This window comes from Amphibalanus amphitrite, unplaced genomic scaffold, assembly GCF_019059575.1.
Source record: "Amphibalanus amphitrite isolate SeventyFive unplaced genomic scaffold, NRLGWU_Aamphi_draft 000025F_arrow, whole genome shotgun sequence".
In the NCBI taxonomy this organism is placed as follows: domain Eukaryota; kingdom Metazoa; phylum Arthropoda; class Thecostraca; order Balanomorpha; family Balanidae; genus Amphibalanus; species Amphibalanus amphitrite.
In genome coordinates, this window is record NW_024881521.1 from 531,646 (window position 1) to 547,122 (window position 15,477).

At 55.0% G+C, this 15,477-nt stretch overlaps 1 protein-coding gene across 3 annotated transcripts in view; it reads left to right on the forward strand.

Moving 5' to 3' along the window:
- LOC122393730 (bromodomain-containing protein 4B-like) overlaps positions 1 to 15,477 on the forward strand; it is a 42,284-nt gene that overhangs the window by 18,456 nt on the left and 8,351 nt on the right. For 2 of the 3 annotated variants that reach the window (XM_043390019.1, XM_043390001.1), the window contains exons 3-8: positions 5,841 to 6,017; positions 10,098 to 10,190; positions 11,748 to 11,942; positions 12,621 to 12,701; positions 14,655 to 14,798; positions 15,331 to 15,450. In XM_043390019.1, coding sequence (XP_043245954.1) covers positions 5,841 to 6,017; positions 10,098 to 10,190; positions 11,748 to 11,942; positions 12,621 to 12,701; positions 14,655 to 14,798; positions 15,331 to 15,450 — 810 coding nt within the window. The remainder of the gene's footprint in view (positions 1 to 5,840; positions 6,018 to 10,097; positions 10,191 to 11,747; positions 11,943 to 12,620; positions 12,702 to 14,654; positions 14,799 to 15,330; positions 15,451 to 15,477) is intronic. The other variant, XM_043390010.1, reaches the window with a different exon arrangement.

A 15,477-nucleotide genomic window follows, 5' to 3' on the forward strand; every position in this document is an offset into this window, starting at 1 on the left:
GCCTCACTGCGTGTTTACCGGTTGGCGTGGTCAGCGACCACAGGAGCAGGCCTGGCCGGACGCTATTTTTCGCTGCGGCTATTTGTCAGAAAGTCGACTGTTTTTGCCACATAACCAGCGGGGATTAGCCCTAAGGCGGTCGAGCTTTCTTGGAGAGCGGGTGGACAGCATTCCTGCGCGGACGGGACCTGTTTTCGTCCCCAGGCGCTACTTATCTTCGTCAGACTCCCTGTCTCGTCTGCCGTGCTGCATGCGCCGTCCGCTGCCGCCGAAATTGGGTCGGAGAAGACGGGAGCATCGCGGCATCGCGCGCCGCCGCCGCATTCCGCCGCTGGTGTTATCACATGCAGGCCGTACGGTGCGGGCTTTCAACCCGGCCCAGTACTGCACGGGACTCGTGTGACCTTTGAATGGGACGGCGTCTACGGCCTACATATTCAATACGCTGGATCAACATTCCAACACATTGTTTTCTGACTCGTGTGTATGCAAATGCCAGTGTCAGAAGACATTGAGCATTTGTGTGCCTTGTTGGCGCGTCGCCATCTATATACCCGGATCGAAATAATAGGAAATACCTCATCCTTCATGGGAATCACTGCCGGGTCTCCTCTGCTGCTCGGGTCGCCGCTCGCCACCCCGCTGCTTCGGCGCCTCCCTATCCGATAACCGTGTCGGCGATAGCGGACGACGCGCATACATCACACGCTCTTAGAGGGTCGTCTCGCCACACGGCTCCGGCTGTCGGCTAAAACTGGTTTTAAAGGGTTACGACAGGCGATTAGTGCCAAGCCGGCGGTGACCGGTCGGATTTCTAAACGCCCTCTGTTTGCGGGAGTCGGGTGTCCACTGTTTGTGGTTGAGTTGCAGCTGGTTTTAGGTCGGTCAGATCTGGGCCGACACCATTTTGTGCTAGCACGAGGCAGCTATGCTCATGAAAGCTGTCCACCGTAAACGTGTCTAGCGCCGTCTGAGGAATGTTCCTGTGGTCGGTGGTGCCATTTACTGTCGAATAGATACTGCCTGGTGAGCCCTTGGGGAATGGAGCCCGCAGTCGGCGAAATGTCACCCCGCTCGCCATAGGCAGGGGTCACGACGACCGTCAGTCGCCGCCACGGGTCACCCGAGGTCACCGGTGCTGCCGTCACGGGTCGGCGCATGGCCGATCTGGACCGGCCGAGGTCACTCATTGACTGCACGACTGACAGCGGAGAAAGGCGCCCGCCGTTCGCCTGACCGACCGACGACAAAAGAAACAATACGCAGACAGAAGTCGTGCCATGGCTCTCAGCTTTCATCGGTGGATGGAGGGGATGCATGGCAAAGCTTACCTACCCATAGACGGTCTCTCTGTTCGTTGTTTAGAGCGCCATGTTCGGACCATCTCTCGCTTCTGGACGGCTCTGTGAAGAGGCTCTGCGGGAGGCTAGTAATGGTGCGCTGGCGTGCTCACTATCCAACCCAACGAGAGTGGTCGGCCCTAATTTCCTCACGCGCGCCCCGCCCCTGTTGCCGCAGTCCCGATCTGACACCGTGGCCGCCCGGAGCGAGCGCCCGCTGACAGAACTAGTGTTCGTGCTGCAACACACGCTCTGCCGCCTCTCCACTGGCGTGGAACGACGGAGAATGAAGTCTGTGACAGCCGGGTGCGAACAGGAGATACGCAGGAAATGAGGTAGAGATTTGAGAACTGACAGAAGACGACAGTTACGGAGAATGGAACGGACGATGCAAGTTTTATGCGGGCGGATGCGAGGTGCTCAGTTTTTGTCTACCAAAGTGATGTTGAAAAAGGAAGGAGACATTTTCCCGAGTGAATAGTGGAAAAACATCATTAATTATGCAAACGGACTGATTCAATAAAGCTGTCGCCACCAGAAAGTCGCTCTGAAAGATTTCGACGTCTGTGATAACCCGTTCCCCAGCGAAGCCAAACAGCAGACTCGCACACAATCGTCACTGAAGCCCGTGCCGGAACCGTACGACGTCTGTTGTATGTCTTCACGCCCCGTGGACAGACTATCAGATTCCTTTGCCCTGTGGTGCTGTTCGTACCTCCCTGTGAGCTGGCGTGTTCGTAACCCTTCCCGACGCGGTTGTGTCGCGGTGGGGGCGGCCGGTTTTGTGTTCACCCATCGAGCGTGGACGGTGAGCTGCACTGACTGCGGATGGAGGGCAGACGCTAATCTGTCAGCACTCCGGGAAGCGAGAGGTGGGTTCTTGCTTCAGCTGGATGATGCGAAGTGATCTTGCGCACATTGCTCGGAGCAGAGCACGCACGGAGCAGATTACTCAACAGCATGCGATGTTTTATTCTTAGCTCGCGGAGACCGAGTCAATTTGGCCACGTTAAGTAGCTGCCGCTATAATTCATCCTTCCTGGCCTCCTCTAGTGCTGGTCTCCCATCCGGGTATTTGTCTCCACTAGACTGGGCTATTATCACACCATCTTCATTTTGGCCCACAAAGCCATGATAAATGTTTGTTTAAACCGTGCCGTCGTTTTCTCGGCCAGATGGAGAATAGCTGCGGCGCTGTGGACTCGTTTTCATCTCGCTGGGCGGAAGAAAACGGCCGAGTTCGCAGACGGTGGCAATCTCATGAGAACTCCGTAATTCTCACCACAAAGTTTTGTGTGGGAACGGTCCGTATAAAACGCCCACCAGCGCGCGCTGGGATTAAACCATAGTTTCCTTGTGGCCAACATTGGATTCTGTGGCCGCAGTGTTTATCTACAACTTCGAAAGGGTCGCTTTGCGGGCAAGGCGTGGTGAGTTGGATCACCTATTCTTTTCTGTCGGCAGCGTCGAACCGAAACTAATCGAAGTGGCCACGTCCGGCTGCGTCCCACTCTGTGAGCCCTGCTCGGTTGGCTGATCCGGTCTGGCAGACTGTGGGAGGCGGACGGTGCCCACCCAGTGTGAACGCCCGCCCGCCGTCCGCTGGTCGGCTCGGACCGGGCGGCGCCGTGAGCCGGCTCAGCGGCCGGTCAACGCCTCAGCAAACACCCGCCCTCTGTGTGGACAGGCGGACCGCGGGGCGGCGCAGCTCGTCATTAATCGGACCGGCCGTCGCCACTCTGCGGGCCGTGATTGAACATCGACCGAGCGGCGTCACTGACCCGTCTGTCGGGATGAGCGCCGGCGACGGTCACCGACGTCGTCCACAGCGGGCGACGTCTTGGGTAGGCGGCGTCGGCCGCCGGTGATGCTGGGTCGGTGGGGGCGATAGGGGTCGACTGAACCATGTTCGACAGCCAGGGTCATTTCCTTAGCAGCGACCGGCCGGTGGGTCGGAACAACAGGGGTCAGGTGGACCACCTAGGCTCATTTCCACAGCGGCGCGCCGGCCTAATTAAAAGTGCCGAGCCGACACCTGTAGCCCGGTACAGGAGGCGGGCTCGCGTGACCTGCGGCGCGTGTCTCGACTCTGGAAGCCCCGTGGTGTATGATGAGTCTTCACGCACTGATGGGTCGCATCGAGCGTCTTCCAAGAACCACGCCAGGCCTACCTCTGAGACTGGGTCGGGGATTGCAGGGATTTCATACCCGGCGTACCGGCTGGCGGCTGTATTTCGCTCCCCCACTCCATTCTTCCCCGCCCTGAGTCGAGTTGTGTCTGCGGTCACCGTCGAGCTGCTACGACGACCGGAACGGCCGGCCCGCCGGGTAATCGGAGCAAATGACCGCCACGTGAGCACGCCGGCCGCGCGCGAACGTGCCCGCCGTGCTGGCCGTGCCGGGCACAGACGCCATCGGGCCGTCTCTGGGGAACCTGATGGCCCCGCCTCAGCCACCACCCCACCCGGGAATGTTTGCTTTGGCACAGCCCGAACCTTTATGGTTGAGCGGCGACGACGTTGAGTGTAAATGTGTGTTAAGTGCCGGTACGTCCGGGCTTTGGCGGTAGAGTTGGCTCGTGAGGACCTTTTAGCGGTGGTATGTCGTGAGTTTGGAGTTCGGTAATGAGTACTTGGCCTTCACGGCACAGTCGTGTTTTTGTTTTATACGCCAACATCAAGGTCAAGTTGCATGCGAAACTGGCTTAAATATAGCCGAACATCAAAAAGTTGGGCACCTTGTGCATTGTGAAGCTTGTTTTCGAACACGACACCTTAATAATGAAGGCACTATGTTTCCTAAAATATATTCGTCGATATGATTCTGCATTTGAAGCAATTATTTCTGAAACAAATCCAATGTGCCCAGTTGAACATCAGAAGGAAAATCCCGCCAGCGCTCCTTGTTACGGTAAACATCCTCAAGTCCCATAATGGCCTTGTAATGGGGCGGCTCTGTTTTTCTGCAGCCGCGTCGAGGCCGTTACCGTGATAATGTTGTCACGGCAGCTCAGTGCCGTACACTCGGCAGCGACACGCGATGCCCCCAGTTGCGAACGACTCTAGGGGGTATATCGACGCCAGCTATCCCATGAGCAGTGTTTGACCAAGCCTCGACCCGATATGCAGGATCGAAGGTTGTTGTCGCGTCGCGTGCCGGGTCGAGTTAGCGATCCGAGTGGTCGGCCCGCCGAGCCGTTCCGTACGCTCCTTACCGTCCGTACGACGGACCTGCTGCGTATTGATCACCGACCCGGTCAGTATTTGTCCGGTTGCGCTGCAACGGCTGGTGCGACACTGCGACCCCGGGTCGACCCTGGGACGGCGGCCTGCTGACCTAGAGACAGGCGCCGTGGACCGTCTGATGACCCCGAGGAAAACCCAAAGGCTGAGAGATTCTCAATCACTGCCCTGACCTGAAATATCTCTTGGTAGCTCGTAAAACCGGTGGTACGCGTGAAGATATTAATTTGCATTCCTTTCTTCAGCCTTTGGTGACTCATAAATAATCCAAACTATGAAAGAGTTTACAGATAAATGTCACAAAAATGCTTTCTGATGTACCATAACGCAGGATGAGCAATTTCAAATGTGTGAGGAGCTGGTGAGCCATAACGGTGTCTGAAAAGGTCTCGTCTCGGGACGTTTACTGGGCGGTATAAAGTTTATGAAATGCTTCCGGCGCGAGCGGCCCGGCGTCGGGACATCGGGTCCGTTTATGGATACCAATATTCAGACGACAGACGACCCAGCCATGCCAGAGATCGATGCCGTCATTCGGCCCGGTTATGAGGCACTAGGAATGCCGGTGAATTGTGGGAAACGACGACAATGTCGCTCCGGCAGCGGCGTCAATGGAGGCCGGAGTCCAATAAATGTTGCAGTTTGGTAATAAATGTCATCTATGGAGGCGACGCGCTGATGGTAAATATGTCAGGTCAAATCTATTCAGCTTGGCTCCTTTGCTGCACCAAAGATGTTTTCACCCTGCCCATGGTGCTTTCCATGAACTCTGAAGTAGTTAGCGGGTTTCTTTAGTGTTAGTTGCATTCCCACTGTCGCCTGAATTCAACCCTGTTTTATTAAAACATGACTGTTTCCTAGATTTTCTTTGCAGCATGTGGATTCGCGTCTATTTTTGGAAAGTCATACCATCGACCCAGACATTTCGTGGCAGTTTAGTGTCATTTGGGCCGCAATGCGACTCGTAAACCCCACCCGGGTCGTGCAATCGATGGCAGTCCAGAGCAGTCCGGCGCCGCTATCACAATCTATTGCCACTAGCGGGCCCCGGGGAGGTGGCGTACTTTGTCTGACCGTCCTCTGCATTGGCCCTCCACAGATAAGCTCACAATGACCGCCCGGATTTCCACCATGTCGCTCTGATGATTGTATTTTTGAACCGTCCCTGTTGACCCTGACAGTGTGGCGAGCCCAGACCCTGTAAGCGCCGATGTGTTTCCCGCTCCACTCTGACCCCCGTCTCTCTGTGTGTCCCCAGACGCCGACTCGGGGAGGTGCTCCGCCGCCAGAGACGGGCTTCATCTCGGACCTGAAGGCGGGTGACCTGCTGGGCCGCAGTAACGAGGAACTGGTACTGCTGCTGATCCAGCTCCGGAGGCAGAGCACCGCCATCGCTACCGCCCAGGACCGCGCCCGGCAGCAGCTCAACTCGGCGGTCAGTGCACCGGTGTCAGCGAATTTGTGGGTAGCTTATACGCGGACAGCCAACTGCGCGGGTTAAAATGCCATATTGCAGTTTCCTACGGTGGGGTTCGACAGACGGCGACTCATTACGAAAGACGGTGTTAAAGACTGAAGTTAAGAAATGGCTGAATAAATGCATCAAAGTCTCCATTTCTCATTTCAATCAGAGATTTGGTCAGAACGATCTTAACCTTGTTTCAAGTCACGGAAATATCCCAGCTCTCGCCTCTAGGCACTGCGGCACAGCATAGCTTCAGGCGCTGACAACTACTGCCACCTAGCGGCGTGAATATAAGCTACTGAATTAGCGTGGCGCCGTCAATGCTATTTGCTCTCACACTGAGATTCAAATTCCGCATGGACGATCACTGTTTCCTGTTTGTCACTCAACAGTAAAGGACAGTATCAATTTCTCGATATTGTTCAGTCTTCTCAGTGTGGCGTGAAATTTAATTTCGCTTCCTTTATTTATGATCTGTGCGTCGCTTGGGGCGTTCACTGCCTCCCGCACTTCCGCCGTTGTTTGGAGCTGTTCGCACCGTCCTAGGAATCTATAGCCCGGCGCTGGTGATTGGCCAATTACAGGCCTGGTTCTCATGAACTCCATCCCAGGCCTCACGGACCGTAAATAAAACGGCGTCCACCCGTATCGCACATCCAGAGACCTCCGCACGGCGTGGAGTGTATGATAGCCTGTAGTGCATTGTCTGTGGTGTATTCCACTGCCTGGGGCGTGTTCCGAGACCCAGTCATCGTCTCGCCAATCGCCAGCACGGTGTCAATGGGCCGATAATACGGGCGACGCCTCTCGATCACCGGCCGCCCCGAATACGGGCCGGCAAATGACGGACAATTTGCCGTCTAATGTCCGTCCGTCACGGGCGGAGCGGTGGGAACGGACGACATGGAACGGAGACAGACCTCGATAGCAGGGAGGATGACAACGTTTAGCGCCCGGCGATCGCGGGGCGGTGCGATTGGGACAGATGCGACTGTCTGTTCCGATCGGCCCCGCCCGCGGCGTCAGACAGTGTACTGATCCAGCAGTCTGAGGGTGGATTTGGCCTGAAGGATCGGCGGAGCCGTCCGATTGCACCGTCAGCCAATACGGGCAGACTGGGATCGGCTTCTATCGCCGACTGGGCCATGTCGTGTGAGGAGGATGGGCCACACGGGAGAGATATGTTTGACCGTGAATGGGATGGCCGGCGGAGGAGTCGCCGAGAATTGGATCGGATGTTCTGCACGTTGCATTTAAATGTTCTCTGCAGAATATCCAGGCCTTTGTTTTAGTTTCATATTGCTTTCCAGAATCGTTTCTGGCTTTGGTATTTGCGAGATGGTACTGGCATTTACAAACTATATCCTGGTATTACAGGCGGCCTGTAAATGCTCCGAGTGGTTGAGCCCATTTAACCCCATGGCTAGCGCCCGTTTGTGTCGGTTTCTATTGCGGCGCGGCTGCCGCTGTGATAATGGTTATCGTGCTCGACCAGCGGCGGCCGGAGCGAGTTTCCCTAATCCCGGGGGAAGGGCCGCCGTCCGAGTGTCGGCCGGCTGTGAACGTGTCGAGAATCAGCAGTGGTCCGGAATCAGCAGCGCCCCTCCCCTCCCCCCGCTGACCCGCCCTCCGGGGAGGTGGGGTCGGTTCCGGTGGAGTGAGTGTCAGAAGTGGTGTGGATATACGCCGTCACTGCACCATAGGATGGGGAGTGGTGATGGTGATAAAACATACCACAAAAAGGATGATAAAAAAGGTCTCTGGTCACTCGGAGGAGTCGACTGGTTTCTGTCCTTAGACACTGGGGCTTCTCTGACTGATATTGGATGGACCGATGGCAATATGTAGCTGACCGTCAGTCGGTACCGCCAGTGGTCTCCTCTCTGACCTTTTGTGACCTCACTGGACCGACCTGTGACCTACAGGGGCGGTAGCTGAGCCGGCACTAACTGTCCAACCGCTCCAGTCTGTCATTTTCACCCGCGGACCGGAATGGCCCCAGAGGGATTTAAAGACTGGTTATGGTCCCAGTGCAATTGCGTAGCCTTTGCTCGCGGCTCTACGCTCTAACGTTGAACTATACTGACCTATGTGGGGCCAGACATTGACAAGGTCAGACAAATCAGGGCCGAGGTCACCTTTCAATGTGCATGACTGGACTTTTCTGATAACTTGGCAAACACGTCTGGGGCATCAGGTGATTGTATTCAAATCGTGCTCGTCATTCATCGATTTGACGAGCTCGCTAAGTGTATTTGCAATTGATCAACTCACAAAACACCACTCATCACTTATTCGTTTGGTTATTACCCTGCATTTGTCATTCACTTATGGCGATGAACGGTACACGGCGGCCTCCATACAGCAAGTGGTGCATTGTTATCCCCTATTAGCACCGCTGCCTTTCTATTGTGTTATTTTTTTCCGTCCGCACGGGGCCGGTATCCCTCCCCAATCGTCACCGGTGGCAGTGGCAGCCCATGTGGCCTGCAGTGTGTGCTGGGTATACACTGGGCGGCCTGTGCCGTGTACACTGGGTCCGACAACACCGTGTCAATGGCACCCGTCACCGTCGGGTCTGCACTGCTGGCTCGCCTTCCGGCAGACAGTGGCCGGCGCTCCATCGATTACGTCTGTTGTTGGTCCCCTGTGGTTGGGCGGTGCAGTAGCACCCGTGTATTGCAGTGTGTTCATACACACATACACACATCGACACCGGTCTGTCGGTACACAATAGCCACTGGTGTGAGCTGGACATGTGGGGTGGGGATGGAAAGGGGGAGCGTGTGCCTATATAGCCCCAAAGCCTCTGCTGGATGCAGCAGGGCACCTGTATAGAACCGCAAGGAGTGCACATGGTCCTAGCACTATGGTGTGAGGGCTATGTTAATTAGCTAACAACTTGGGAATGATGAATGCCAGACTTGGTGATGCCGCTCAAAAAGGAAACAGTGCATGTAATTTACAAAGTACTGAATGCAAGACTACCAAGAAACTAGCTGGATCTGGGATTTGATATGCAGGATGAGTTCGTCTGAACGGGCTGTATGCAGCTGTTCTTTGTACTGCAACTCCAGTCGAATGAAATTTCCATATTTACAGAGAGATGTTCGCTTGAGTTGACACGTTTGGTGACATCCAACTCGGGGAGATTGGCATCACGTCTAAACTGATGTGTCCGCCGGCATAGTTACTGATATGCTCGGTGACTCTGACGTGATCTGTGTGACAGATGACGGGTGGTGACAGGTGGCCGGTGACCGTTATGTCAGTCTGTCATTGTCAGCTCGGCCGTGGTCCGAACGGCTAGCCGTCAGTACCCGCCGGTGCTTTGGTGTGGGTATCAGTGATGTGGTTGTGGTCCAGCCTTCGTGTTGCTTGTCTGTTTGTGTATCGGTCAGCCCTGCGACGCCACTGGTGGCTGTGTGGCCGCCTCTGTGCGGCCCCCGGTCCGGCAAACCGTGCCACCATTGTATCCTTACCTCGTCGGACCAGCGGCAGCGACGGCTCGTGTCGGAATGTGTCACCCACCCTCTCCACCCTCCCCGTCCCGCCCCGACCGTCCGTCCCTCCGCCCACTCCCCTCCCGCTGTCGCGCTCGCCAATGTCAAACCCCCCGCGGACAATCGACGCCAATAAATCGGCTCCACTTTACACCACGTTTCAATAGGCCGCGGCGCCGTCCGTTCCTGGTCGGGCGCTGGCTGCGGCAGCGCTGTGGATGTCATTCAGCTCCGGAGCTGTGCCGGTGCATGTGTGTGCTGGTGGCTGCGGTCGTGGCTGTGACCCTGGGGTGTTGAGTGTCGCCCGACGGAGGCCGCGGCCGGCTCCTGTGTCGTCAGTCGCCCCTCAGTGTGTGTACGGCGTGTGTGCGTCGCAGTGGTGAGTGTGTATTGATGAAGGAGTGAGGAGCTTGTCGCTTCGTCGGCACACAGACTTGTGTCGGCAGCTGTGTTGTGTTAGTTTTGAGCTGGCTTCGGACCACCTAGCTTTGGTAAGAGAGCTGAGTTGCCGTCATCCGTCTGACCAATTCTTCTTCGTCTTCTGCAGACGTCTGCACCGCTGCCCGAGGGACCCCAGCGGGAGGCGGCCCTGCTGAACATTGACAGACTGCGCTCGCAGATCAGGGAACTCGACAAACAGGTGAGACTCTCAGCCCTGCAGTGCTGCCGACCTAACGAATGTGCCCGTTTGACTATCCCGCTGTCCGAAGGTGATAAAGGTAAAATGAAAAAGTTTATAGGGACCGGGTAGGTGGTACGCACATCATTCTAACCGTCTGTTGGTGGATATATGGACGTTTCAGAAACGTTCCCATTGTCATCGATGGATATACGTCGGAAGTTACGATACCCTAGCAGTCAGTAAGAGCGAGCGACATTGGCAGACTGATCGAATCCCTGATCCTAGCCCATAGTAACGGCCCTGAATGACGACATTGACGCGCTGATAGATGTCCATGGTAATAACGCACCAATCAATGTGCGTCAGCGAGTGAGGTGGGGTCATCATCCCCTCGTCTGCTCGTGCATCGCTACCTTATCCGATCCCAGCGACCATTTTAGCCATCCGCTTTCACCGGGCCGGCAGCGGAATATGGCTTTCTGGAACACAAACAATGCTGATGCGTTTCTGATTGGGCGGCGGTGTTCCGGCGGAGCGATGCATCGGGATGTCTGATATCGATAACGGCGGTCGGTCGCAGTCGTTGACAGGGGAGTGAGGTCATTGGAAGGTCAAAGACTGGGAATGCGGCGTAAGATGCCAACCAAACAAACGGTGTGAACGTTCGCGGATGTGAGTTACACATAGCCCATGACTTGCTAGCGTTTGGTGTGACGACGTTTTGCATTGTGAGCTGCCGAGCGACTGAGTGATCTCGTAATGTATTTCAGCTGCCCAAACGCTATACATTTGCCTTTTATTTGCCATCAGGTCATATATTTTATGCCTAGATATTATATGTGATAAATGAGGCTAGAGAGTTCTACGTTCGCCATGAACCCATTACCGCAGATACTGGGGCATTAGGGACCTCATTAGTTGGACAATTTATCACCCCTAATACCCGGCCGAGCCATGTTTCCTGCCCGACCAACCTCCTTCCGAGCTGCCCGGACGTAAGAGAAATACGCCGCCCGGCCGATGTATCGACTCTGCGGGCCCATTCAGTCTGTCCGTCTGCTCTGCGGGACGGCACTGCAGTGTCTCTCTAAATCGGTGTAAATTGAGACCCCCGTTAGCGCCTGACTGATGAGCGACCAATGGGCCGGCGAAAGGCGGCGGCCGCACTAGCGCTCAAATAACCGGGCAGAAACGACAGCACTCTGATATATGGCGCACACTCGAACGACCCGGAGCCATCGAACGAGCACGAGATACGGCCTTATTCCGAATGAAATGATATATGTCGCAGTGTGAGCCTTCAAGCGTCTGTCTTCCAAGAACAAAGCTTTCTTGAAGTGCTGTAAAGGAGATGGTTAAAAGTAATGCATTTGGCAGTTAGCACCAATGCAGTGATATCGTAAATGCTGCTAAATTTCTTAAAGGTTGAGTGATCATTACACTAATGAAGTAGCTGACTTCTCGCTTTGACCTTTTTTCAAAACCCACTATGACCGCTGTTTGACCTGCCATTCAAGCAGTCTAGTCCATGCATAGTCTCCCAGCCTAGTCTGACTGCCCTCATGCCCTCCGCAGCACGAGCTGACGCGGCCGCTTATCAGCCTGGTGGACAACATGCTGAAGCTATCGTCACTGTACGAGGCGCCGCCCCCGGACGGGCCCTCCGTGCAGGAGCGGCGCCGCTTCTCGCAGCGCGTCGAGGAGCGCCGAATGCTGCGCGAGGAGCGCCGGCACTGGCACGCCATCGCCGGACAACCGTTCGACATGCAGGTGTGTTTTAAGTTCAGTGGCCAGAAGGCTGTCTGATTATGCCGGCCATCACCATTCGGCTGTGTGTGGAATGGACCGTTGTTGTGCTTACATTATGTAGCCACTGAAGGTTGTTTCTGCTAGACGAGATCTTTTGACGAGACTGTCGTGAATCGTGGCTATGTTCGTGGCATGCTAATCCCATTCTGAGAAGATTTATCCCGCAGTTCTTTCATCCCTCATCCTGATATCACTGAGATAAGTTAATCTCTGTCAAACTAGACTCATTTGGCTCCTAACGATGTCTCTTTGAATATCCTCAGTCGTTCATTATGTTCCACCGGAGAAGTTTTGCACGGTTCGAAATTCTTGAGACGTTTACGAATAAAATTTCTCTCTTAGATGAAGTCTTCCGAAGTTCTGATCCAAGTAATCGGCCGGCTTAAGAGTAGTAATCACCTCAGATTTGCTCGGAATGACCATCCATCATGGCCATTTTAGAATAATTCAATGCCATACTCTGCAATCCTGTACAGCTGCTGACATCGGCCTTGTTCAATATCTTGCTCTGAACCTTGGGATTCTAACCGTTATTCAATCGAGCCCCACTGAGAAGCCCCGTACCCCGACTTCCGACTGGGTGTGTTAAGTTCTGTTTGGTTTCTCCGCTCCTAGTTTTGTGGCATGGCGTGTTTTCAGGCCCGCGTTGACCGACTGTTCAGCCTGGACCGTCAGCTGACCCAGCAGGCTGCCGACATCCAGCGCCTCAGGGCAGACAAGGTCGGCCACCGCCGGGAGTTAACGCTCCCCGCAGCTTGGGCGCCGCTTGGTCTGCGACTCTGCCTGCTGACTGCTGGCCGCGCTGCTGATCGCTGACGCTGCTGGCCGCTGACTGACTGCTGACTTACGCTTACGGTGCACCTTGGTGGCTTGGCAGGCACTAATGGCAGCGGTGCTGAGACGGCGGAGACGGCGAAGGAGCGGGAAAGGGTGGATGATCCACGGCACGGCGCGGCGGCCGGCCGGGTCGGGCGTGGCGGGTGTGGTGTGAAGTGTACTGTGTGGCGTGTGGGTGTTTTGAAAAGGAGGCGTGTGTGACGTGCCGGGTGGTGGTGCAGCGGAGGGGGCCGGTGCTTGTTTGAGGAATTCCGCTTAGTTTGAGGAATTCCGCTTAACGCTTAGCAATAACAATCGGCAGAATGAAGAGAATGGTAGGGGAGAGTGGGGTAAGATGCCCAGGGTGGGAAAGACGCCCCACCCCCTCTAGGGGCGAAACAAAGAATCGAACCTGGAAATTAATGTTCTTAGCGTAAAGCGGAAGCCTGCCTTGTTAACTGCACAAAAATTTGCGAAGCTCAGTTGGGCAACGGCTGGCTGGTGATTGCATGTTTTTTATTTGCTGCTTTCAGAAAATATTTTGGCGTCAAAACATTGTAAATATCAAAGAAGGTAGATAATTTTTGCGTCCCTTGCTATAGTCGTGATACATTAACATGCGTGTACTGTGTCCCAAACAGTTTGTTTCAGGGTGTAGTTTTATGGCTAACAAATTGTGCTGATTTAATGTTACTTCGGTACCTTGGGGTAAGATGCCCCCTGTCCTGATGGGGAAAGACGCCCCCCTAAATCCGTAGGCTGTCCTTCAAGCAGCCCGTCAAATCATTTATTACATACTTGTGATGAGAGACAAAAGCCGATCTGGGACTATTGAGAGTCCGGTACGGTCGGGTGCTCCCCATGCCGGTCTCTCGGCCCACACAGCGACTTTTTGGGCGGCATCTGACTCTGAGAGCCCTCACGACGGCCTCTGTGGGCCCCATTATTGGTTCCAGGGCCCCTCACGACATCCTTTGAGGGCTCCCACGTTGGCTCCACGGGCCGCGCTGGCATCTGAGGTCCCCACGATGGGCTCGAAGGCCCTCAAGCATCATGAAGACCTATAAGGGCCCCACAGTGGTCTCCGAACGCCACCACGGAGGCTTGTTTGGCCACGCCGGACTATGATGGCCCTAACGATGACCTCTGAAGCCCCTTACGACTACTTTTGAGGGCCCTTATGATGACGTTTGGTGTCTACTGCAGGCTCGAAGGGACTACTGATTCGTTCAGGCGATTCACGTGCCCATTTATGTCACTTATAGTGCAGGGGGCATCTTACCCAACGCCAGGGGGCGTCTTTCCCACCCTGTGGGGTAAGATGCCCCCTTTCACTTCTTCAGGAAAATGCTTAATAGCAAAAAAAGTTATCATATTTCTGGCACGAAAGTGTGATATTTTTGGAGAAAAATGATGTCGGCTTCCGTTGAAACTCCAAGTTTTGGCTTTCCGATCGTCATTTTCGAATAATATATGACATAGTCAAACCCTGGGCATCTTTCCCCACTCTCCCCTACTCATGTTTCTGAAACACCTCAGGCTGAACAGTATTGCTGGCCTGTGTGGCTTTACCCCTTGATCATGCCTTTCCAAATGTCAGATTAAATGGTATTGTCAGTTTCTAGTGATCAGGAATTCAATTGTCATTGCCGTGATCTAGCTCTTTTTCGAAACGTCAATATCTAACTGAGCTATTACCGACAACACCCTTATCTCTCCTTCTCCATATTCAACTAAGAGCAATTTAACGCTCCCTAAATTAGCGTGGTCTCTATCCTCATTTCTCCCTTTGAAGCTCCCTTCTCATCTTTCCTCAGTATACCGCAGACCCGCCATTTTAACGTCACCTCTCCTCAGGACCGCCTGGAGCGTCGGATCGAGCTGACTCGCCAGGAGGCCGGCCGCGCGCCTCTGCGGGACTCGGAGCGGCTCCTGATGCAGCAGAGGGCGCTGCAGCAGGAGCTGGGCCAGGTCCGGGCGGCGCTGACCTCCAGTGCCAGGGTACGTATAGCGAGAGAGATAGGGAAAGATCTATATAGGATCGTCCAGGGTCAAGGTGTACTCCACCGTTCCGTGCTTCTATCCTCAGGATACAGAAATCCTTCTCCACGCCGCAACCCCCCTCCGGGCTGGACAGGCAACTTTATCTCATGCGGGCTGCTCCCTTGGAGCGGCACCGCTGCTCCCGAGGGAGCGCACCCCGTAGCCGGGTGCAGTGAGTACCTTGGGGCTGGGTGGTCTGTCCTCTGGACGGGCTCAGCCCCGGCGACTCACTAGGGTGCCTGCCCAGACCAATGTCTCCCCCCCCCCCCCTATATCCTATCATCCTTCCGGCTCTGAAATGGTCCCATTGGACCGAAAGGGCCTAACCCAACAAAACAAAAAGCAAGGTGTACTCACTTCCAGCGTTAGGGGATGAACCACAAGGGAGTGCAGCATTCTGTCTCGCCGTTTTTTGTGATACATACCTGAGACAGCAGCAATGCTGCCAAACTCGGTCGCTTCTAATCTGTCCCCGCTCCTCATCCCACAGAGTCTGGAGGACACGGCGGCGGAGAACAGCCGTCTGGAGCGGGAGATGATGATGCTCCGACAGCGCCTGCAGACGGTGATGACGGAAAACAGCGGACCGGAGACGCTGCGCAGCCAGGAGGTACGACACGGGAAAACGGTGATCCAC